Below are 26279 nucleotides of genomic sequence, written 5' to 3'. Positions count from 1 at the left end.
TGGAAACCAGCTGGGGAAGGTGTACCTCTGCACCCTTCTAGATTCCGACTACAGGGAAGGAACACAGAGGAGGGGCCACCTTTCTTGTCGTCATCTAATTTATTTAATCGTATTTATATACCGCCCCATATAAAATCTCTGGGCAGTTTGCATATTAAAACACATCAATAAAACCTTAAATCATATAATACAAATCAAAATAACCATAAATAAAGTGTTAAAACATTATAAACGAAAAGACTGATAAAATAGATGTGACAAGAGTCGCTTACAAAGTCAGAGAGGGAGTGGCTCTGATTCTATTTGGGAGCGCTTCCAGAGCCCTGGGGCAACTCTAGAGACAAGCCGGGTTTGCAGTAACCACTAGCCGCAAGCGGACCTCACTCCATTATCTTAATAGGGGATGGGTTTCATGAAGAATGTGCTCTCTTAGCAGTGTTGCTCCATTAGTTAACACCCCCCCGCATATTCCTAAAAATATATGTATTAAAACCAACCAAAAATACACAATCTTAAGCAAGCTTGTGGGCTCTCCAAAACTCTTCATCGGGCTGGATATTTGTGGTGCAATGGGAGTGAGGAAGAGCGACCCACTTAGTATCAATGGGATTGATTGCAGTGTGTGCGTACGTTTTCCTCTGCTATGGAATTAATTTGGAAATAAATCTACTTAGTATGTTGACTTATTCCCGATGTAATAATGTTAAGCAAAGCAAAAAGAGGGGGAGGGTGGCTGGACATGGTGGAATAACCCTGAAATTCTTCTGCTTATAACAATTTTAAGATGGGACATAGAAGGTGTAAACTACTGTCTCTTCGACTCCCCCTCAGTTCTCCCCCTACTGGGCTACATTGCAGGGCTGTTGTAAGCCACGCAGTCTCTGGAACCTTCTCTGCCCTATGGTGATAATTTTTGACTATGCCCAACCCACAATATAAGCATCTTTCTCATCAGCCCTTCAATCTATAGTATGAGAGAAATAATACAGGATAGCTTATTTCTCTCCACCTAGAGCAGAAAGCATTTGCAAGGCAGTTTAGACACATTTTAAATGTCAAATATTTACATTTTCCCAACACAGGACCTGAATTTGAAAGAGGATGCATTCCTGTCTTTGCTACAGTCAGAGAGAGAAAAAGTGGGAGTGTATGTGTGTAAGAGAGAGAGCAGTGAGTAAGTAAACAGTGAGTGAGAGAGAGAGAGGCATCTAGGGCCATTGTGTGAAACAGGATGCTGGACTAGATGGGCCTTGGGCCTGATCCAGCAGGGTTTTTCCTATGTTCTTATGTCTTGCAAATTTGAAAGTGCTTGTGCCAGGGGCGTAACTATAATAGGGCAAGGGGAGACAGTTGTCTGGGGGCCCACTGCCTTGGGGGGCCCCCAGAGGCAAGTCATATGACTGATTCACCCAGCTGTGCACCTGCCTGGGCTTGCTTCAGTTGTATCCATCCTCCGAAATTGATGTGAGTGTTAAGACCTGGAGCTACCAGAACAGCATGTCTTTCTCTAGTACCATTAAATGGCTTGCATCATCCACAATGTACAAAACCTTTTTAAAAAATTTGCTTTTGGTTGCCACTATTCAGCCTCATTTAAGATTTCTTTACTTCATGAGCTGAGCTTCAGTGAGGGGGGGCATTTTAAAATCTTGTTTCTGGGCCAACTCCAACCTTGCTACGCCCCTGGCTTGTGCTCTCGATGGGAGCGCCCCGCCATGCCCAAGCCGAGCAGTACCGGTGCTCCGTCCCTGCCCCCCCCCCATACGCTCCTGCAGAGAGCACACATTTTTGCTAAATTACAGCTAAAAGTAAGTCCTGGCTGTCTCCATTGTCTTCTATGATCCATTGTGCTCACTTTGCCTCTGATTAATTGATTGATGAAGCGCCATCAAGTCGGTGTCGACTCTTAGCGACCAAAAGTATGTCTCCAAAAGTAACCAAGAAGCCCCGTCTGCAGATATATTAATCGTAGCTAAAATCTAGTGTATTTGGTCTCTGCCTCCCTCCCTTCTGTATGGGCTTAACAAAGGCACACCATAAAGATTATTACACAGGGCCAGAGCGTGCACTTGGCAGGAGGCGGAGCGGCAGCTGCTTTTTGACTGTTGCCCTTCGACTTTGCAGAGAGGTTATTATTGCTTGCTGTACGCTCTCCAACCTCTCGCGGAGAGACTGCTGTAGGTGGTGCGGTGCTGGGGCGTGATTGCCAGTGCGGTTGCTGAGGGAGTACGCTGGAGATGCCGCTAGAGAAATTCAAACCTGCAAATTGCAGCCCGCCCGAACCTATGCGTCTTCATTCGAAAATAAGCCTCATTTTATCCAGTGGGACTTATTTCCAGATAAAGTGGACATAGGACTGCAGTTTTAAGCGATCTGCAATCTTATACCTTCCGGGGAGTAAGTCCTATCGAACTCAGTGGAACTTGTTTCCGAGTAGATATGCAGAGGATCGGGCTGCAAGATGCTTTGTTTCTTTTGCTATATTCAAATATAGCCAGTAAGTGTAGTCGTCTAATAGGTACGCGTGCATAGGACTGCAGTCCATATGTAAAGTAATCAGAATGAAAAAAAAGAGCTTTTATAAAGGAGCTTTAAAGTCCTAGTGTTGGATTAAGACTGGGAAGACCCGAGTTCAAATCCCCATTCAGCCATGACTCTCACTGCCCCAGTGACACTTGGTGACTCTAGAGCAATCATGTGATTCTCAGCCTAACCTACTTCACAGAATTTGTTTGTTTATTTATTACATGTCTATACTGCCCAAAACTTGTGTCACTGGGCGGGTTGTTATGTTGGATAAACATAACCATGTATGTTTACAGAGGAGCACCCTGGGCTTCTTGGAAGAAGAGCTGGATATACATGTAAAAATGAATAAAATAATTTTAAAAAGAGAAGTTCATACAATGGGGTTTTAACTACTTATTAAGAAATCCCTGCTTGCACAATATTGCTAGACTGCTGTTGTGAGAGGTATCTATTCAGAGTCTTTCTAGAGAAGCACAGAGTGGATTTTGACACCCTTGATCTAATCCTGTAATTAATACTGAGCATTCTCCACACCCTCATCTCCAAACATCTTTCAATAGCACTACAGAGTTGCCTACAATTATCTGTCTGGGAAAAAGCCAAAGAAAATAAACTTGTAACAGCAGCTGAATCAAATTTGAGTCCCAGGGCAACTATGATGTGCATGGAACAAAACTGTGGGAAACAATTAATGAGACTGGAAGCAAATGCTGTTGTTATAGGCCGTGTATCTCTGTTGTTTCAGCCCCTGCATCATGCCCCAGTTCTTGTATGCCCCTAACTTTAACTACTGTATTTACCGGATAGAAGATGACTCTGAACTTAAGATTACCCCCTTAAAAAGTAGAAGTTAAACACAGGTAATACCTGCATTTACTTGAAAGGAACAGGACTCTGAATTTAAGATGACCTCCTAATTTATAATATCAAAAAACTGGGGGGGGGGGAGGAAGGGGACCTAGTCTTGGATTCAGGAAAACACAGTATACAGACACTTCTATGTCTGTATAATACCTTGCCCCTTATTGGGGTACAAGAAGTGTTTCAGTTCAGGAACACAAGCTAGGAGAAAGCTAGGGATCATTATGAAGGGGACTGAAAATAAAATGGCTAATATTATAATGTCCTTATACAAAACTATGGTGCGGCCACACCTGGAGTACTGTGTCACCACATCTAAAAAAGGACAACCACAACTAATTCTGGTCACCACATCTAAAAAAGGACATTGTAGAACTGGAAAAGGTGCAGAAGAGGGCAACCAACCAAGATGATCAGGGGCCTAGAGCACCTTTCTTATGAGGCAAGGCTACAGCACCTGGGGCTATTTAGTTTAGAAAAAAGACTACTGTGGGGAGACATGATAAAGGTCTATAAAATCATGCATGGTGTGGAGAAAGTGGATTGAGATAAATTCTTCTCCCTGTCACATAAGACTAGGACCAGGGGTCATCCCATTAAATTGATTGCCACGAAATCTAGGACCAACAAACGGAAGTACTTTTTCACACAAAGCATAATCAACTTGTGGAATTCTCTGCCACGAGATGTGGTGACAGCCAGCAACCTGGATGGCTTTAAGAGGGGTTTGGATAACTTCATGGAGGAGAGGTCTATCAACAGCTACTAGTTGGAGGGCTAAAGGCCACTTCCAGCCTCAAAGGCAGGATGCCTCCGAGTACTGGTTGCAGGGGAGCAACAGCAGGAGAGAAGGCATGCCCTCAACTCCTGCCTGTAGGCTTCCAGCGGCATCTTGTGGGCCACTGTGCGAAACAGAATGCTGGATTAGATGGGCCTTGGGCCTGATCCAGCAGGGCTGTTCTTATGTAAAGCTGCCTTATACTGAATCAGACCGTCAGTCCATCTAGCTCAGTATTGTCTACACTGATTGGCAGCAGCTCTTCTGCATTTTAGGCAGGGATCTTTCCCAGCCCTACCTGGAGATCCGGGGGATTGAACTTGGGAACTTCTGCATGAAAAGCAGGCTATCATTGAGTGCAGCTTGATCCAGTTTTGGTTTCATCACAAATGTAAGCCCTACTGTGTTCAGTGGGGCTTACTCCCAATGAACTGCAATCTTACCAGCCACTAATGGTCCATTCTGCTACTGTTTATCTAAAGCCCAGTATGGAAGGTAATGGAAGGCTTGTCTTCCTATAGAGTGAGAAGCTGAAAAGAACGATGTGTGTGGCTGGAATCTGGCCAAAGAGAAGAACAGTCTTGTTAGAGCTTCAGCAGTGTTGCTGTCGGTTCTGTGGACAAAGGTTGCTTTGGGGCCAACAGTGCTCACCTGTGCACCTGCTTGATCACCTGCTCAAGCTGTATAATGGTAAATAAAATAGACAAAAACACAGGCCTCCTGCTACCTATAGTACTAACTCCTCACAAGCAAAATGACTCTGGAAATTTCTCAGTTCTTGGAAAAGTGAAAATGATTAAATTCTGAGAGCCAACATAGTGTAGTGGTTAGAGTGTTGGATTAGGATTGGGAAGACCCGAGTTTGAATCCCCATTCAACCATGAAACTCACTGGGCAACTCTGGGCCAGTCATGTATCTCTCAGCCAAACCTACCTCACAGGATTGTTGTGAGGATAAAAATAACCATGTACACCGCTCTGAGCTCCTCGGAGGAAGAGCAGGATATAAATGTAATAAATAAAATAAATGAATAATAAATTATGTTACAAAGCCAGTGATGAGCAGTTGGACTTCAACTGAGGATGCTTGAGTTCACATCTGCACTGGGCCATTAAAAACCAAGAGAGGTTCAACCAGTTGATATCTCTCTGGCTGGCCAAACTCACAGGATTGTTGTAATGGGGAAATCTCATGTATGTTGCGCTAGGGCTGATACAGCCAACCTGATGCTGTTGCTGGACTACAATGCCCATCATTGCATCTGGGGATAATGGGAATTGTAGTCCAACAACAACAACTGGGGAGTTGCAGTTGTCTACCCCTGCCCTAGGCTCTCAGAGGAGGTCTGTGGTACAACTGTGATAGATGATTATCACCTCCCACCCTTAGGAACGCCATTGTCAGACCATTGATCCATCTAGGTCATCATTATCTATACTGACTGGCCGTGGTTCTCCAAGGTTTCAAGCAGGAGTTCTTCTCATCCCTACCTGGAAATGCCAGTGAGTGAACCTGGGCTTTTCTGTAAGTAAAGTAGATTCCCATCCTGAGCTCCCGGATTCTTTCCATCCTCTGGCACCCCCCCCCCCCCACACACGTATATACTGAGACCCCACCCCTCCAGCACACTACTGCTCTGGGCAGCTCACAACATTTATAAAATAGTTACAATATAATGTCAGACTAATAAAATTAGACACATTAAGTTTAAAAAGTTAAAAATCCAACGTCATCAGAATTTTACAGTTTTTAAAGTTTCAAGTTAAAAGTTATTTTAAAAGCTAAAAACTAAGAATTATAAAAACTATATAGATACTATAGAATCGAATTGCTACCAAGAGCAATTAGGATACCAAGAAATCAAATAAATATGTTATGTATTTTTAATTGTGATAAGAACATAAGAAAAGCCCTGCTGGACCATGCCAAGGCCCATCCAGTCTAGCATTCTGCCTCCTGAAGCAGCCAAGCAGGGGGGAAAGGGAAAGCACCCCTCCCTTGGTGTCTTAAATGTCTTAACTTCTATTGCATATCACCTTGAGTAAATCATTAGATAGACAGGACAGTCCCCCAAATAAAATAATAAACAAATAAATACGAATAAAGCTAAGCAGCCAAGGAATCTAGGCCATAAAGGCCATTTAGGTACCGAAAGATGCATGGACTGTAGCCAGAGGAATTTATACTCACTTAAGTTATCCTATGGCTTCCTGGGCTCTCTCTATTAGCTTCTGTCTGCAATCCCTTCTACGTTTCATCTATTATTGCTCAGTACATCATGTTGAATTTTGGCAGGAAGTGACATTTGGTACATCTGCTGGTAGCCTCTATGCTGGATTACTGCAATGTGCTCTATGTGGGGCAGCCTTTGTACGCAGTCTGGAAACTGCAGTTGGTTCAGAACGCGGCAGTCAGGTTGGTCTCTGGGTCATCTAGGAGAGACCATCTTACTCCTGTCTTGAAGGAATTGCACTGGCTACCGATATGTTTCCAGACAAAATACAAAGTCCTGGTCATTACCTAAAAAGCCCTAAACCCCTGCTAACTTGGCAAAGAGGCACCTTTTTAACATGGTGATTCTCTTTATTTAGCAGGAGGAGAGTAACTGGCCCTATCCACCCCCAGCACAGTACCTCCAGTGACTGTTGCTGATGTCTATCTTGTGTTTCTTTTTAGATTGTGAGCCCTTTGGGGACAGGGTTCCATCTTATTTTTTTGTTATTTCTATGTGTAAACCGCCCTGAGCCATTTTTGGAAGGGTGGTATAGAAATTGAATGAATGAATGAATAGCTTAGGCCCTGGGTATTTAAGAGAACATCTTCTTTGCCATGAGCCCCACTGGCTGCTATGATCATCTGGAGAGGTTTGCCTGTGGCTGCCGCCAACTCATCCGGCAGCTACTCGGGAACGGGCCTTCTCCATTGCTGCCCCTGGACTTTGGAATGTGCTCCCTGTTGAAATAAGAGCCTCCCCATCTCTGGCAACTTTTAAAAAGGCACTGAAGACACATTTATTCACCCAAGCTTTAATTAGATTTATAGTTTTAAATGATTTTAATAGTGGGTTCTAAAAATTTTTAATTTTTTAAACGATTTTAATTGTTAATTGATTTAATGTTTTAAATTATTTTAATTGTAAACTGCCCAGAGACACAAGTTTTGGGCGGTAAAGAAATATTTTAAATAAAATAAACAAATAAAATTTGTCAATTTTGCTTCTCAAATGATTATTTTCAGCTGGCAGAAAAAAATTTAACAGTGATGCCAAACTGGAGCAGGCAAGGAAAAAAGTTTAGCAAATCAAGAAGAATAAATATATGTATTTAAATAAAATATTTATATCCCACCCATCCAGTGCAATACTGCAACGATTAAACAATATAACATGAATAAAACTAGTCAAAATTACCAGGAGACCAAAAACAGATTTATAAATTAAAAACCCACTAGAATAAATACATGATCAAAAAAGTAAATGAAATAATTACAAGCAAACCTTTCAGTGGTCTGCCACTGGGTATGCATGACACATTCAGCACACTCCAAATGGAATGACACACAGTCAGGGATCAATCTGCCACCTAGACCTGTCCTTACTGTTCTGTTCAGATCTGACTGACAGGCTGTGATGAAGCACAAGAACACCCTTCTCTCTCTTATTTCTCCAGTTTGATAAAGTAAGCAATGGCTTTACTGGCAGGGCTGTCCTTAGGGAGCCCTGGCGGGTCACAGGGCCTGAGGCAAATCAGCCAGTGCGGGGCCTAGCCCAGTGTTCTATTTTCTTTCTTTCTTCAATATGTGTGCAGAATGAGTTTTATTCTGGGCAGCAGTATCAAAGCAGTGCATGTGCACATGCATTCATAGTGGGGCCTTCCTGATTCAACCTGAGCGGGATCTAAAATTAACTGAGCTCAGCAGACATAAAACAACTTGTGAGCGTGTGCACGTCTTAGAGGGAACACTGGTTGGGGCCCCTTCCCGGTAATTTTAATAGGGGTTAAAAGAGCGGGCAGTTGCCCTGCCTGCCCTGCCCTAAGGACAGCCCTGTTTATTGGGTCAGATGTACAGCCAACCCCAACCATGTTCTGGGTAAATCTCAGTCTCTTCACTGGGATTTACTTCTTGGTAAGTATGCTCAGAATTGCAACTGGAAGGTCCCTTTCAAGGCTCAGGAAATCGACTAGTCTACTTGTCTGTGATGAATGATAAATGATGCCTGATGAGAGAGAGAAATCCTTACAAGCAATGTACTGAAATAGTTCAACGAGTAAAATATTTTTGTCTGGGTGGTGAACAGAGCCAATATTTCAGAGCTCTGGTCTCTGTAATATAGCACTCTCTCTGACAATGGCAATCAAGATGTCCCAGGTAAACTCACAAGCAGGGCATGATCATACTAACCCTTCCCTTTTGTTTGCTCTTCTTAGCATACTCAAAGATATACTGCTAATGAACATGGAAACTCCATTTGATTCTTCTGGCCAATAGACATTGGCAAACCTATCCTATGTTAGTTTGTCTAATCTTTCTAAAAGGGCTGTCAGTGCTAGTGTCCATATCAGTTATGGAACTAATTGCATTGTGTGTCTACTGTCTTTTGTGTGTGCTGTTAGCAAAAAAGGCTGCAGCCCTATACACACTTACTTAGGAGTAAATCCCATTTAACATAGATGGACTTCTAAGTAAACAGGCACAGAACTGAGCTGCAAATTCTATGCTTTTTTCACAAGGAGTGGAATAATGCTATTCTGTAGGGATGTGCATGGAACCGCGGAGGCGTGGTCTCCCTTTAAGGGCGAGGAGTTTGCACTTACCCCTCCCACTGCTCCCCCCCACCGTTCTGTTTTAGCGAAAGGTTTTTGAGGTGGCAGCATCCCTCCCTGCTGCCCCTGCCCCCGCTGTCTGGAAATACTGGAAGTAACGAGTGCGTGTGTGGCCGCCGCCGCCCGCGCCCGCCGCACATGTCACATGCTGCATGCGCATGCTGCATGCATGACATGCACACACAGCATGTGATGTGTGCAGCAGTGCGTAGGGTGGTGGGCGCATGCACACTCGTTACTTTTGGTATTTCTGGACAATAACAGGGGCAGGGGCGGCAGGGAGGAACGCTGCCACCCCAAAAACCTTTCGCTAAAACAGAGCGCTGGCAGGGGGAAAGCAGCGGGAGGGGTAAGTTCAAATGCAAACACCCTCCCCTTAAAGGGAGACACCCCCCTGCCGCCGGACTGTCAGATCGGCCCAAGTTCGAACCGGTTCGGAGGCCTCTATAATGGCCTCCGGACCGGTCCAAGCACATCGCTACTATTCTGTCTCTACAACACATGTATTTTTACAAACCTGCTCATGGTCCTCCTTAATTACCTTTTTTCTAATCCCCATGCTCTAACCTCAACAGCCTTTTTTCATAAAGATGCTCAACCCGCTGAGGCTACATTGCAGTTACGACAGTGTACGCTCCACTGGGTTTAATGGAATTTACTCTTGAGTAAACATGAATTGCACTGAAGTTACCCTCTTCTGTACATTCTCTAGCTTGATAAAATTATTTCTGGCTGGAGGACACTGCACGATAGTCCATCTCTGGAATTGTAATATTCAATCACCCTGGATATTTCTATTGCAGTATTATGATAATACTGACCTTAACAACAACAGTACATATTTATATACCGCTTTTCAACAAAAGTTTCCAAAGAAGAAAAATAAATAAATAAGAGAAGATGGAGGATCCCTGTCTCCAAAGGGCTCACAATCTAAAAGAAATGTAAGATAGACACCAGTAACAGTCACTGGATGTACTGTGCTGAGGGTGGATAGGGCCAGTTACTCTCCCCCTGCTAAATAGAGAATCACCACGTTAAAAAGGTGCCTCCTTGCCTAGTTAGCAAACTGGTTAAGCATGTATATTTGGAAGTAAGCCTGATTAATATCAGAAAGATTTATTTCTAGGTAGGCATGCTTAGGATTTCAGCCCTTTTCTTTCATTTTCAGTCTTTTCTCCTAAGGCATAGATCCAGCCAAAGAAGTGAACCACTTTTAAACCCCATTGGTTTCTATGGAAGGGTTAAGCATCCATTGGAATCAGTGGGATTTAATCCTTAAATCTGGGTGAATGGGGGCCTGTGTTTTTTCTTCTCCATCCGCACATCCAAACCTTTTGTTCTCGTTGCTTTATGAGGCAATCGATTTTACAATTCCTCATAGTATTGTTGAAGAGAGGTCTTTGTATTGTTTACCAATGCATATAACAACCAGTGGTGACTAAAAAGGTGTAAATGGGGAAGTTGTTGCAAGAAATAAAATAAATTCCAGCTGCAATGCAGTTATTGTTCTCTGGAGTAGCTTCATGGCAAATTTTCACCGTGGGTTGTCTCTGTGGATGCTTATCCTTTACAATGACACAGGGAGGCCTGTATTACATGGCATTGGTGGCCTCTTGTTTCACAACGGGCGCTGCATTTCCAGATTTCAAACCAATATGCAACTTCCTTGAAACAGCCACTGTGACCTATAGGCGTAATTTGGCAGTCACTTTACAGCCAGCGGCAAAGAGGTCCCTACAACTTGCGTCCCCCCGCCCCCGTTTTTCTCTCCCCCCCCTCCCCATTTCTGCCGCTTTGCAAAACCTCTCCCGCCTCTCTTCGGGAGGGGCCTCAGCTGTCCTTCAACACAACGCGGAGGCGGCGGCCAATGGAAAAAATCGAATTGGCTAACTCCGGCCAATGAGACGAGGGGAACGAGGAGGTTGTCAGGCAGGTTTGGGCGAGCAGGCCCAATGGGGGATAAGCCACCCCAGCGCAGAGGGAGGCGGCGGCGGCAGCGGCGAGGAGAACCGAGAAGAACCGAGCGAGGAGGCCGGGCCGGCGGGAGAGGCCGAACCAGCCAGCCCCAAGATCCGGGATGCCCTACAAGCTGAAGAAAGAGAAGGTGAGGGGATCCAAGCGGGCGCGCAGGGAGGCCTCCGCTGGTTAGAAAGCTCCGCCCAGGCGCAAAGCCTGCCCGGGCCTGGCAGCGGCAATGGAGCTCGGGGCCTCCGGCAGGAGAGGAACCTCCCCAGCCACCGAGGCCGCGGGCTGGGGCGTGCGGTGCAGCAGGGGCTGCAGCAGCAGCAATGGCATTTGGGTTTGCATTGGCAGCAGCCGGTGTCCGAGCATCTGTGTCTGTGCACTGTTCCATTCAGGACGCGGGCCAAGCAATGCTCTCTCGCGCGCACACACACACACCTGCATGGGGGGAAATCTGGGTTTGCAACACATATAGATAGGCGCTCCTGACACAGGGAAGCGCGCGCGCACTCCCTCCCTCCCTCTCTCTCATACACACACAGAGGGCACGCCGCACAGACAATGCGCATAGAACTAATACCTTTGGCACGGGCGAAATGTCCGCGCCCTAGAGAGAACCTCCTTGCACCTAGAGTGCGAGTGAGTGTCCTGGTTGCGCACAAATAAGAGGACGTGGCAGCGGCGCACACCTACAAGGGGGCGGGTGGGGGGGAGAGATGCAGGCTCTGGTGCGGTTGCAGCACAAGGCCGACTTGTGCAGCACACATAGGCAAAGGGAGGCAGAGAAAGGGGACGACCACTGCATAGGCAGCCCCTTTTCATGCACACCAGCGAGGAAGCGAGGTTTGCTTGCAGAGAGCGCAGTCATAGGACGCAGTCACGGAAGACAATGCCGGAAGAAAAAAAGGAGGAGGAAATGCTCACACCTCAACAGGGCGGACGTAGGGTGTGATGTGCACGCAAGATATAGAGAGGATGCTGCATCTGCTCTCTGCGCTTTTGCATATGTGGGTTCTGCTCCCCCTGCTTCCCGCCTTCTAGGCAAGAATGCTATCCACATGTTCACAGGGCCCGTATATGCATACAGAGAACATCCCACAGGCCTTGCCCATGTCTGTATGCACGGGAGAGGACGGACCCATACGCTGTAGATTGCATTTGGGTCTTAAAGTTGGGGCAGAAACTCGATTTGCTGTTACCTAGGATCATGCCTTGAATAATTGTTTGGGGGCAAACACAGGCAAAGCTATGTGCCCAGTATTTACACACTGCTAAACAAGCTGGATTGACATATGCTTGGGGACCAGGCCAGTGCAAGGCCTATGCATATATAGGAGGATGCTACTCTGATGATAATGCATATTCTTGAATGGGGTTATAGCAGGAAGGATAATAATTGCGTGTGAGAGAATGGGGGAGAGAGACACACATGGCAAGCTGCCCTAGAGTCAGACCATTGGTCCATCTAGTTCAGTATTGTCTACACAGACTGGCAGTGGCTTTTCCAAGGTTGCAGGCAGGAGTCTCTCTCAGCCCTATCTTGGAGATGCCAGGGAGGGAACTTTGAACCTTCTGCTTGCAAGCATGCAGATGCTCTTCCCAGAGCGGCCCCATCCCCTAAGGGGAATATCTTACAGTGCTCACACATGTAGTCTCCCATTCATGCAAACCAGGGCACACCCTACTTAGCAAAGGGGGCAATTCGTGCTTGCTACCATAAGGCCAGCTTTTCTGTATCCCAGATTGGGTTACATGTTAAGTAGTAGCACTTTGTGTGAAACACAGAGCTTGTGTGTCACTGCTGGTAGTGCAGAACCCCTGGCCAGAAAGGATACAAGATTTCTTATTTATTTATATTTTATATCCTGCTTTTCCTCCAAGAAGCCCAGAGCGGTGTACTCCATACTGAAGTTTCTCCTCACAACAACCCTGTGAAGTAGGTTAGGCTGAGAGAGAAGTGACTGGCCCAGAGTCACCCAGCAAGTATCATGGCTGAATGAGGATTTGAACTCGGGGCTCCCCGGTCCTAGTCCAGCACTCTAACCACTACACCATATGGGTAGCAGCCGGTCCTGTATGGGAATTGAGCATCCATACAGGATCTTGTACAAGGCTGTAGCATGCTCAGAACTTTGCACACAGGACCTTGCACATGAAATCATGCATATCTCTATAGCAGGGCTGCTCAACTTCGGCTCTCCTGCAGATGTTGGCCTACAACTCCCATAATCCCTGGCTATTGGCCACTGTGGCTGGGGTTTACGGGAGTTGTGGTTCAAAAACAGCTGGGGGGCCTAAGTTGAGCAGGCCTGCTCTATAGGGATGGTTGAAGGCAGAGCTGGTGTATGATGTACAAGTACACTAGTTTCAGAAATATGTACAGTGCAGGATCTGGAGTACAGACATCAGGCCTGTTTGCACAGTACAGAGGACACCCCACAAGTAAAGCACATATCTGTAACAACACTTAAGACAGGCACATTGCCCTGCCTAATAGGGCTGAAACTCAGTGGTAGAGCATCTGCTTTGCATGAAGAAAGCCCCAGGTTCACTCCCTGCCATCTCTAGGTAAGGCTGGGAAAGACTCCTGCCTGAGACCCCCGGAGAACCACTGCCAGTCAATGTGGACGAGGGGTTCCCCACCTGTGGTACTCCAGATGTTGCTGAACTACAACTCCCATCATCCCCAGCTACAATTTATTGTGGCTGGGGATGATGGGAGTTGTAGTTCAGTAACATCTGGAGTACCACAGGTTGGTGTAGAGTAGACCATACCAAACTTGATGGATCAGTGGTCTGACTTGGTATAAGGCAGCTTCCTAGGTAGAGATATACATGCAACATATGGCAGAAATACATGGATAAGTTATGGAGAAAAAGAGCCTCTTTGAAGAACAATAGCATCCTGGATTTAAGATTAAAAAATGCAGTGTGTCTTGTAGGAGATGGTGTATAAATACCAAAGTTCACCCACGTGAAGCAGGTGCCATTGAACATATACAACCTGTTTGACTAGCACATGTGGGTAAACATCGGCCTGAAGGGTGGGACCCTTTGCTGGATGGAATCAGACAGGCACATCTCACTGTGAAACAAGTGTCACATAGTGTAGCCTAGTAATTAACCTTCCAAAACTTAGCTGCCTATAAATGTTTGGCCTCTCCTGCTTCCAGGGTGTTGGAGGGGTTTTTTTCACCATGCTTTTGGAGGCAGCAGCAATTTTAGCAATATTTGAAGTGCAGAGAATGTGGCCGCCTGCCATTTTTTTAACTCTTGAGTGAGGCAGGAAATGACCCTGGGGTCAGGAAATGTCATTTCCTATTTCATTTTAAAGTTAAAAAAGAAGGTGACTAGCAGGAGGCAGGAATGTTATCAGTGCTTCGAGTGCTGTTGAATCTGTCACGGTCTCCAGAGAAAAGGTAAAAAACAAAGATAAAACCTTTTCCAAGCCATTCGCCCAGACTTGAGTTGAAAGTCACCCATGGTGACCAGCTGAATGATTAAAGACAAGACTGGCATAGTGTGGGTATAAATGCATCATTGCTACACCATTCCAGAACATATACCTTTATACAATTGTGTACAGTACAACCTAATTCTCCTGCAAAATAAAGGGAAAAAACTTATTGTGACTGACTTTCTTCAGCTGTGATACAGTTCATGTAATAGGTCATGTGTGTGCAGTCTGTAGTGTTTCCTCCCCCCCCCATCTTTCTTTTTCTCTTTAAAAATCACCTGTAGGTGAACTTTGCAAAAGTTGGTTCTTGATTTTTATTTGGAGCAATCGGAGCTAACATTGGTATGTGTGGTCAACCTGTTACTAATTTTGTGTGTGTGTTGGCCAGTAACTTGGCTGCACTTATATGCAGGGCCGCCTAGAAATGTTCTTCGATCTTTTGCATCCTTCCTGTTGTGGATAAGCATGCTCACCCATCTGGCAGCCTGTTCTGTGCTCTCTGCCTGCACTGCAAACTCTTTTCTAAAATCTCTTCTTGTTTGGAAAGAAGAGCCTCTTCTTGTTTTACCCATGTGGCAAGTCATGGCAGAAAACCCGACAGCTCTGCAGTCTGTTGTTCTCTGTTGATACACCTAGGCAGCTTTTTCCGGCTTGTGGGTGGAAGAGGAGGGGCTTGGACAGTCAAGTGTCCTTTCCAAAGGGAAGAAAATGAATGGTTCTTGGAGTGCTTAGATGATGATTAGTGGACTGCTGTACACAAACCTTTCTCTTGTGCCGGGAAGAGCATCTCTTGAGCAACAACTTGTGGAGTATGGTATAGAAGTTTTTAAAAATGGGATAGCATTTCCCTTGCACTAGTAGGCATTCCACTTTCATGATGTGTGTCTGGTGGGGCATGAACAGCTATAAGTCTTTAGTGGAGTGATGCATCTGAATGTGTTTTTTCTCTTCTGTTTATTCCCTTTCCCTCCTCCAGGAGCCTCCAAAGTCTACTAAAAGCACCACAAAAGCCAGCAGCAGCGGTGGCAGCAGCGGAAGCGGGAAGGATGGCGGCACAGAGAATTCAGAAGAGGTAGGACATTCATTCTGTTGGAGCATTGTCGTCCTCTGCATAGTGTATATTTGATGACTTAGTGTTAAATTCAGTTCTGATTGTTGGAAAATCTACAGGCATCGGAAGTGGTTTTAAAACTGTTTAGCTGTATTGCATGTCTCCCCAGCACAGGAAGCAATGATGTCTTGCTTTTTGCACTGTTAAAAAGAAATCTCTTTCTCTCTCTGGCATACAAATCTAGCTAGCAGGCCCAAAGCTGAGAAGAGACATGATTTAAGATATTCCAGGGTCTCCACAGATAGCAGATGGGTTTGATAACAAATGTAATGTGCAGTGATAGACAGTGGGGAGTGGAGGTCTTAATCTGGCCCTCGGGAGTGGAGGTCTTAATCTGGCCCTCAAGACTGTGCTTAAGAAGTCACCAATAGAGCTGTAATGTAGAGGATGCAGAGAAAGACCCCCCCTGGGTTCCAGGTCTCATCAGCACTTATGAGATCTTCATGAAATTTCATTTCCTGATATTGGTGAAGTAATTGTTTGATGGCTTGAAAGGTTATTGCAGGGGATGGGGAGGGAGAAGCAAGATAATTAAAAGAAAGGAATGGTTTGACAAAATCTGGAATCTAGTGACAGTAGACAAGATCTCATTGCAAATTAGGGATACAGTGAGTCCTCAGTATAAAGATTATTTCCTGGAGCACTGACTTCCCTTAATATTTGTAGATAAAGTTAAAACAGCATAAACCAGACTGGAAAGACTGGAAGTTATGGTGACACAACTGTCAGTTCAGTATTTGAGAGAGATATTAAGTACCACTGCCGTAAATGAAAAATGTAATATACTCTAGAAGTCATTTCATGTAAACATTTACTTGTATTCTACGCTTAACCATTATTTTGTTTGGTGATCTTGTATGTCCTGAGCATTTTTTCCAACTGTGCCTTTATTTTCCTTTCCCTTATTTTTTCCCCTTGAAACTTAGTTGTTCCAAAAAACCTGAAAATAAACAGTTAAAAAAAAAGTAAAGGAAGAATTGAGGCAGCTGGTAGGGTGAAAAAGTCCAAAGGGTTAAAGAGTCTGAAAATATCAAAATAAATGCCAGTATTTTTTAATACAAAAAGGAGCAGTAAAGGTTGGAACAAACATGTCTGTTCCTCTGTTTAGGGATAGTGATCATGGGTGTCTGGTAGAGGAGGCAAGGGGAGGCATTTGTTCACCCCCAGACTGAGCCTGTGCTTATCCCAGCACCCTTTCCCACCCCCTCCAATTTCCCAAAGGCAACACAGGGGGGCAGACAGGCAGCAGCAGTAGTAGTGTCTTGGTACACCGGGCAGTCCAGCCAATGAGCCAGGCAGGCAGAAGGGCTCACTCCACCTCCGGGAAGGGGGCAGCTTTGCAGGAGAGAGGGAGGGAAGGAAGGAAGGAGAGAGGGACAGAGAGGGACACACCACTCACCTTGCCTCATTCCTGGGAAGCAGTTGGAGTGGCTGCAGTTCTGGTGCAAGGAGTGAGTGAGAGAGGGAGCCGGAGCAGGGCACATGGCGCGGAGTGCACGATCCAAGCATTTTTCCGCCTGGAAAAGGTCCTTGCAGCCTTTGCCTCCCCTTGGAAAGAGTTCGGAGGACGCCTGTGACGATGTTACAGTATTCCAGGTACAAGGGTGTCCCTTGCAAAAAGTTCTCTCAATGAGAGAATGTTTACTGTCAAAGATGAGGAAGCCTGTGTATTGGTGAGATTCTCTTCCAGGCTTCCTTGTTGAGTGTTCTTGATAAGATTCTAGTCCATATGATCCTCCTTTTTGACTGCTTCCGTTTGTCACTGAATTGTAGAGAAATAAGCAGCTATCTTAATTTGGGATGACTCAGCAGCTCCCCTCAGTAATGGAAAAAAGGACCATCTAACGGTCACTTGCGGACAAGACTGGAAGCATTCCAGGCAATGTGTTTCCTAGAGTTCTAGAAATCTGATGCTGGTATCTAGGAATTTGAAATGTGCTCACAGTTCTTAGCAGGGCAGGCATTTTTAAAAATCTGATAATGGGTTCCAAGAACATAGAGACTGGTGTCTAGGATTGGAAATATTTCTCCAGCCAGGTGCATGGAAGAGGCCTGCCTTGTGGCTGAAGTTGAGATTCTTATAAATGTTGAAGGTAGACTCTTCTTTCAGTAACCTCTGATAACCCTGCACAGTTGTAGAGATATTGGCTCTGGTATAAAATATGTAAAAACTGTTGAAGATGCTGCTTTATATATTTGCTGATTGTGCTGTAGGGATTATACCCTGTATTGTTCAGCAGAGAGCTCTCCTCTGTCCAGGTCTTGTGGTAGCAAGCATGAATTGTCCCCTTTGCTAAGCAGAGTCCACTCTGGTTTGCATTTGAATGGGAGATGTGTGAGCACTGTAAGATATTCCCCTCGGGATGGGGCCGCTCTGGGAAGAGCACCTGCATGCAGAAGGTTCCAGGTTCCCTCCCTGGCATCTCCAAGATAGGGCTGAGAGAGACTCCTGCCTGCAACCTTGGAGAAGCCGCTGCCAGTCTGTGAAGACAATACTGAGCTAGATGGACTAAGGGTCTGACTCAGTATAAGGCAGCTTCCTATGTCCCAAGTGGCTAGAGGATCCCTATTTTCCTGATCAGCAGAGCAAAGAAAGCATGTTTCCTCCCCATGTTTTGAGCTCTAGATATCTGCATCTTCAAAGTAGGGTTCCCACCCCCGCCCCCTTTTAAACTGTTGATTAAATCAGCAGATTGCTCTTGTGGGAATTAAATTGTGGAAAATTTCCACAATTTTTTTGTGTAAAAGAAAAAGCACTCCTTGGGTTGCAGAAGCAAGCTGGTGACAGTGGAAGAAACAGGCAAGCATAGGTCTTTTGGGTAGAAAACGAATCCATCCTTGTGTCACCTCAGAGAGTAATAGATGTTTTGTGGCATAGGATTTTGTGGACTAGAACTCGCTTCGTTCATATGAATGAGAGATTAATTAGTTCATTTATTCAGGTGCATGATGGATTTCTGAATCCTGATATGTTTAAATAGCAGCTGTGCAGCTCATGGAAAGCCAGGAAATGTGGTGGTTTAGTTCTGGCTTACAAACTAGGATGTTAGCGGGGGAAACAGAGTTGATTTAGTTGTAATAGGAAACTATGGTTTCCCATTAACTGAACCACGGCTTGACAAACCCCAGGTGTACGGGAACCACGGTGCCTAGAAATTTAACTGTGGCACCTAGGCTAGGATACTCAGGAGTTATTTAATAAAAACTTTATTTGTCCCAGGCAGTCCTGTTTCTGTTCTAAGTATTTGTAAACAGGATTTTAGCAATAGCAATAGCACTTACATTTACAGTGGTCCCTCGACTTACGATGTTAATCCGTTCTGAACGCATGTTCGGAGGTCGAAATTTTCGTAAGTCGAAGGGCGCATCCACGGAGGTCTGAAAACATTCGTAAGTCGAGGAAGCCGCATCTAAAAATTCGTAGGTCGAGTAAGCCGCATCTAAAACGGCAACGACTTCCGGTCTTTTTTGTCATTCGTACCTCGAAAACATCGTAAGTCGAGTAGTTCGTAGGTCGAGGGACCACTGTATATACCGCTCTATAGCCGGAGCTCTCTAAGTGGTTTACAATGATTTTAGCATATTGCCCTCAACATTCTGGGTACTCATTTTACCGACCTCGGAAGGATGGAAGGCTGAGTCAACCTTGAGCCCTTGGTCAGGATCGAACTTGTAACCTTCTGGTTACAGGGCGGCAGTTTTACCACTGCGCCACCAGGGGCTCATAAAAAAAGTACATTTATTGTCCATCATTAAGTTTGGTAATTTTGTCAAGGGTCCATTGTCTGGCTCCTAAATTTTGGAGCCAGATTGTGTTCATGTGTCATAACAGCTCCTAGTTTCAAAGAAAATTTGTCACGCTCCCTCTTCTCCTTTGGCTTCGCTTGGCTTTACCCTTTGGCTTCATTGCGAAACTGTGCCATCGATATCTAGCTTCTATAAACCATAACTTGGTGGCTCACGTAAGGCTGAGACCTGTGGTTTAACTCTGATTAATAAATTAGCATGTGAAACCAACTTCAAGCTAGGGATGTGCATGAAACCGGTTCGGTGCTCTTTTTCTGGAGTGCGGACCCAGTTTGAAATGTTGGCATTCGAGCCGGTTCGGAGGTGGGGGGGTCGTTGCTTGCCTCCCTTGCCGCATTTCCCCCGCCAGCGCTGCTGCCAAAACCGCTGATGCAGGGCGGCTGAGTACCTTCTTGCTGCCCCTGGCAGCGTAATACTGGGAGTGGCGGGTGCGTGTGCGTGGCAGAAACGCAGCAGGGGAGGTAAGTACACCCTCCCTACATCCTAAAGAAACCACCTCCCTAGAATGCATGGGACCAGTTCCGTGCACATCCCTACCTCAAACTCTGGTTTCACATCCTGGCTTGTTAACCAGAGTTAAACCGCAGTTGCAGTGGAGTTGTGGTTTCAACAAGCCAAGATTCTCAGCTTTGGAGCAGAGGAGGTAAAGGGAAAAGAGAGGAGGGAGCACAGGAGCCAGGACTCATTCTTGTAGCAGGAAACTTTGGTTTCCCATTGTATCTGAACCAGCTCAGAGTTTAAAGTTGGTTTCACATTGTGGCTTTTAAGCATTTGCATAAAATCTGCATAAATTTCCCTCAGAAAACTTTGCTATGTGAATGTTCCTGATGCCCTAAATAGATTATTATCTGATTTGGCATGTTGTTTGACTTATCCATTGAGATTTAAAAAAACACACACACAACAACTCCAAATTAATTTCCCACACTATATCTCTGTGTTTTTCAAGTAGTTGAACAGAAATATTTGATTGGAGGAAGTGGGGAGAATCAATAAAGACACTTAATGTGGTCCAAACGTTGTACTGAAATTGAGAACTTTATTTGAAAATAAATTAATTTTATTGGTAGAATCTATAAATCAATAAAAACAAATGCTATATGTATGCTTTCACACACTTCCTAAGGACAATCATTTGAAAAACATTAATTAAAACTTTCAAAATCCCCAAGCTTGCCTAATATGGCATTGACATCCATTCATTGTTGCTAATTAGGGATATGCACAGAACCAGGTGGGGGTGGCTCAATGACAGGGTGGGTCTGTCTCGATGACAGGGAGGGTGCACTTACCCCTCCCTCTACTCCCCCCCCCGTGCCCAGTATTTTAGAAGTCCTACAGGGCGGCAGCATACTTCCCTGCCGCCCCGTTTGCTCTTCGGCCGGAAGTGGCTGGAAGTATGCTGCTGCCCTGTAAAATACCGTGCGCTGGCTGAAGGAAAGGTGGGTGCACCCTCCCCTGCCCTTCAAGTGAGACCCGTCTTCGAACCCCGCAGTGTTCGAACCTGTTCGGAGGCCTGTAATGCACATCCCTATTGCTAATGGGTTTTATAATAAAACAATGGATTTTTAGAAAATGGAAAATTTTCCACAGAAAAATGTAAAGTATAGGGAATATTTACACTTCATATCTCTGCTTTGAAGCCAGAGTTTAAACCACACTACTGGCTTTGCACAAGCCACAGAGTTGTTGTGTAAACAAACCAGGAAGTTGACATGGGGTCTCTACAGTGAAACCAGGCTGGTAAGGGGCGGGGGACTGGAAATGCTTGGCCTTCATTCACAATTCTAGCTAACTATGGTTAGTTGATCCAGGGCAGAGGGTGCTTAAAGCGGGATGTACACAAATCGGTTCGGCGCTCCTTTTGTGGAGCGTCGAACCGGTTCGGAAGTCCGGTGTTCGAGCCAGTTCGAAGGTGGGGAGATTCTTTAAGGGGCAGGGAGGGTGCCCTTACCTCCCCTGCCGGTGTTCTTCCCGAAATTGCTGGTGCAGGGCTACAAAGAGGTACACTGCAGCCCCGCGCCAGCGATTTCAGGGAGAGCGCTGGCGGGGGAAAGCGGCGGGGGAGGTAAGGCCACCCTCCCTGCCCCTTAAAGAAACACACACACCCCATCTCCTGGCCCATGGACAGGCTGATGTCAACAGCCCCTCCCACTGACTGCCTGTGAGGGCCATGCCCCCTGCGTCAACATCATATGCTTGTCAATGCACAGGCATGGTCAGCGCTTGGAAGCGGGACGTGCCTTGCACTCCCAGCCAGTGAGCACTTTGTTCATCATCTGGATGTGAGAGGAGGACAAATGGGTGTCCTGTGGGAGAGACAAGGGGGCACCGTGGTGGCCCCCCTCAGCCCTGGTGGCTCAGGGACATTTGCCCCTCCCCCCCTTGTCCAGTGGTGACTACGCCACTGAATTGATCATCTGAACCACCCCAGGGTCGTTACAATGCCAGAAAATTCTTTGTCTTTTTTTTTTTTTTTTTTGCAACAAGCTACTAGATCAATTCCTTCCTCTACTGATTAAGTGTTACCTAGTGATATTTTAAATTCTCATGCATTAGCATGGTTATTGCTTTCGCTGAAAGAAAAACCTTCTAGGTTTTCACTCAAGCAGCTAAAAACAACACTGGTGCAGTTTCTGAAAACACAGTTGTGTGTGTGTGTGTGTGTGTGTGTGTGTGACACCCAAAGAGGTGCTAACCATTTGTGAGCACCCTGTAAGCAAATTAAATTACTTTGCACTGCAGGGTAATTTCAGCTGAGAAGGTGTTACTGTGCCACAACCATTGGTATAAAAACAATGTGGGCATCAGTGAGTAAACTTTTAGTTTACTTTTTCTGAGTGAGTTATATTTACTGTTGTTTGAAGCTTGTTTTCTTTTGTATATTTCTGCAGACAAATGAACAATAAAATTATTATATTAAGAGAAAAGGACTGGGAAATGTTTCCGAATTCCTAGGTGCCCTAACAAAATTTAGAAGATTTTGGTACCAGGCCTGGGCAGAAATGGGGGACAGAGTAGATTTTTAGAGTATGTGAGTTTTTTTCTTGCGCTACTCTCAAATTGGAGAGAGAATGGAAACAAATGTGCAAATTAATCACCTTGCTAATGGAGGTAAATTTGACTAAAAGTAATTAAAGCAGAGAATAGGCTACAGCTGAGAAACTGCCATCTGTTCCTGTTATGTTAGGGATAGCTTGTAGTTACTCCTGGCAAAGAACAATCTTTAGCTACTGCAGAGAGACAGACATGGAACATAGGAAGCTGCCTTCCTCCTAGTCAGACCACTGGTCCATCTAGCTCAGTGTTGTCTGTACAGACTAGCAGCAACTTCTCCAAAATTACAGGCAGGAGTCTTTCTCAACCCTATCCGGAGATGACAGGGAGGGAACCTGGAACCTTCTGCATGCAAGCGGGATATCTTGCAGTGCTCACACGTAGTCTCCCATTCAAATGCAAACCAGGGTAGACCCTGCTTAGCAAAGGGTACAATTCATGCTTGCTGTCACCAGACCAGCTCTCCTCCCAACTCCTTGCAACGATAAGAGGTAAACCTGCCAGTTCCCACTCGGTCAAGTGCTAAAATAGAAAGTGTGCCCAGGCTTTTAATGTAAAGAGATCTGGCTGCAGTGTAAGCACCCCCCTTCCTGTTAAGTTCTGTTGCTCTGTCCCTGTTGAGAGTGAGGAGATGCATCTTACATCCGCCCTGAGTTTTTTGATACCTTCTTGATGGAGTTCTGGTCATAGAGCAGAAATAGCTTTTTGAGGCAACTTACATAAACAAAGCCTGCTAAAAGCATAAGAGAAAACCCACGCCCTGCACGGTGTTAAAGTTCAAGGAGCAGCTATGCAGGCACAAATCCGTATGTAATTCTAACACCAGCTGTGCAGCCGTGTGCAACCAGACCTATGCAAAATTTACTGAATCACGGGATGGTTCTTGATCAACTGCGCTGATGTAGCCAACCACTGGGATCCAGGATGTATTAGTGTACTTGCTGAGCCAGAATTTGCCTGGGTCCTGGCGTGGTGTCAGCACTGATCACACCATTTCTAATGCAATACACACACTATTTTTGCAACTCCTCTTCCTTGTCAGATCTGCATCAAGCAACGGTACAGTCATAGCCTGATAAGTGTGCTGATGGAAGCCACACCCATGATCTCCTACAAGCACAGGCTTATTGCTGGCAGGGTATGTCAGGGAAAAAGGATTTCAGGTTTTCTCTTCAGTCACTTCCTGTATGTATGAATGGCACTGCATAGGGGTCAAGTTAGGAAACCTGAAGGAATTGCCATGTAGGCAAGCTCATTTGTTCTTGAGTTGAAACCGGTAAATTGCAGCAGAATAAGTCACCAGCAGACAAGGTTGTGTGCTTCAAAAGGTTTTGAAATTATGCACTGAGAAAACCTTGATTCTGCAACCTGTGAGTATTATGCAAACTGAGCATACTTGCATAACTTCTTTTTTAATCGAATATATTATTCCCTATTTATTTTGCATAGTTTATTCTAATATTCCTAGTCCTAAGGAAAGGACAAGGAGTAACATACAGTATAGAAGCCTTGCTCTCTGACCACTGGGAATTTTATTCAGCCAACAGTGCCTTGGTGAGATTTCAGGAGGCTTTGCTCTCATATTTTCAGGCATATCCTCACAGCCATAACCTACTCTGCTTTTAAAGGGAAAGCTGAGGTTCTCTGCAGCTCAGTTCTCTGCTTAGAACTGCATTCCGCATGTTTCCTGCATTTTAGAGGAATTGTGGCATGCATGTAGCCCTGCTGAAGGGTTTGCTTTAGCTCAGGAATACTTAGCATTTATGTAGTGTTCTTGTTCAAAGCACTTTGCATGCATTCTCTTCTTATCCTTCTAGCAACCCTGTCAGGCAAGTGAGTAAAATTATGGGGAGCTGACTGGGTGTGGCTTGCCTATGGCCATCTAGTGAGTTAACGGCAGAGGTAAGATTTAATCTGGGGAGTTCTGGGTTTGTAGCCACCATGCTGCACCAGAAAGTTAGCCCCTCTCTTTCAAACCCACCTTTATGTGAAGCTGTCTTATGGTGGAGGGGAACATAGTTGAGGGGAAGAGTGTCTGCTTGGCATGCAGAAGGTCCCAGGTTCAGTCCCTGGCATCTCCAGGTAGAGCTGGGAAAGACTCCTGCCTGAAATCTCAGAGAGACACTTGCCAGTAAGAGCAGACGATGTGGAAGGAGAGCTGGTCTTCTGGTAAAGCATGTCCCTTTTGCTAAGAAGGGTGTACCCTGGTTTGCACTTGAATGGGAGAATGCAGGTGAGAGCACTCTTAAGATACTTCCTTCGGGGATGGGGCTTCTCTCAGCAGAGCATCTGCCTGCTTGCATGCAGAAAGTTACAAGTTCCCTCCCTGGCAGCTTCAGATAGGGCTGAGAGAGACTCCTGCCTGCAACCTTGGCAGAAGCTGCTGCCAGTCTGTGTAGATAATACTGAGCTAGATGGACCAATGGCCTGACTTGGTATAAGGCAGCAGTGTTCTCTCTAATTTTTTTCATCTGTGTGCGGAAGGAGTTTTGTTCTGGGTGGCAGTATCAAGTCAGTGTGCGCGCGCACATATTCAGAGTGGGACTTTCTAGATTCAACCTGAGCGGGATCTAAAATTAACTGAGCGGACATCAAAAAACTTATATGTGCTCACGCCTTAGAGGGAACACTGTAAGTCAGCTTGCTATGTCTCTCTCTCTCCCACTCACACACGATTACTGTATTCTTCTTCCTACAACCCCATTCAAGAGTATGCGTTATCATCAGAGCATCCTCCTCCTACACATGCATAGGCCTTCTAGCTCATTTTTCCTATGAGCTAGAAAGGTCTGATTCCATATAAAGCAGTTCCTATGCCACTCGACCATTTTTAAGCTCAATATGAAGCTGCCTTATACTGTGTTTAAGGACAGTACTGTTTACTCTGTCTGTCAGCGGCTCACCAGTGTCACAGGACCAGGGCTATCCCACTCTGCTGAAGCTCTCGGAAAGAACAAATAGAAACAGGACTGCCCCAACCTGCAAATGGAGAGATAACATAGTGAAAAACCACAAAACATTCAAAAGTCTTGCAATAGAATTGTGCCAATGCATTTCAAGCTTTTAGAACTCTTAGTGGACAAATGGAATGTACTTAGGCACATAGGCAGCTGCAGGCCATGATGCAAAACGTTCTTCTGACGCTTCTATTTATTATTTTTCTATGAAACCACTTTGAGGACTTCTGTTGAAAAGCAGCACATAAATATTGGTAGTCCTAGTCAGTCATAGCTTTCTGTTAAAAAGCAATATTTTCTGCACCTCCCCCCCCCCACAAGCCAGTAGGGATGGCTCCAGCAGTTCCTTTCTAGAGAATGGAGTGGAAATCTCTTCACCTGTGAGAGCTGAAGAGTCCTTTGCTGCGTCTTCTGGTCTTCTGCCCTGGGGTGGGCAGCAGGAACAGTGGGATCCTGAGAACTGTGTGATTGTAGAATGCTGGGTGGTTTGCCATAGATGGGTGAGGATTTCCGACTCCTAATGGTTTAACAATTGCAATCTCAAAAAGGGTTTTGTTTTTTGCCCTGTAAATTAAGATGCTGAAATGATGATCACCTGCAGGGCGGGGGGAACCATGAGTAAGTTTTTGTGAAAGGACTTCAAGCTCAGGTCTGATGTTAAGAACAAATCCCTGGGCCAAACATGTGCTCAGAGGCACCCTGCTCCTTAATTCTCAGTGACTGTCCACACACACACACACACACACACACACACACACACACACACACACACACCCAAGCCATTATTTTGCATCTGGCTCCAGTTGGTGAATGACGGGGGTTCTAGTAAAAATCAAAGTAATCCTGCAAGCGTGAAGCTTGCCCACCTGTTCTGTCCAGAAGTGCTGGTTTACAGCTTCATCACAGCTGCTTTCATTGCACCTAGAATCTCTT

General features: G+C 45.4%; 1 protein-coding gene across 5 annotated transcripts in view; it reads left to right on the top strand.

Moving 5' to 3' along the window:
- Positions 1-10943: 10943 nt before the first annotated feature.
- PPP2R5D (protein phosphatase 2 regulatory subunit B'delta) overlaps positions 10944-26279 on the top strand; it is a 63188-nt gene continuing 47852 nt past the window's right edge. For 4 of the 5 annotated variants that reach the window (XM_053313290.1, XM_053313289.1, XM_053313288.1 and 1 more), the window contains exons 1-2: positions 10944-11099; positions 15391-15486. In XM_053313290.1, coding sequence (XP_053169265.1) covers positions 11073-11099; positions 15391-15486 — 123 coding nt within the window. In that variant the 5' untranslated portion in view covers positions 10944-11072. Of the gene's footprint in view, positions 11100-15390; positions 15487-16857; positions 17122-26279 lie in introns of those variants that run through there. The other variant, XM_053313287.1, reaches the window with a different exon arrangement.

Source organism: Hemicordylus capensis, chromosome 1 (genome assembly GCF_027244095.1).
Source record: "Hemicordylus capensis ecotype Gifberg chromosome 1, rHemCap1.1.pri, whole genome shotgun sequence".
NCBI classification, from domain to species: Eukaryota; Metazoa; Chordata; class Lepidosauria; order Squamata; family Cordylidae; genus Hemicordylus; species Hemicordylus capensis.
This window is presented reverse-complemented; position numbering and strand designations above follow the sequence as displayed.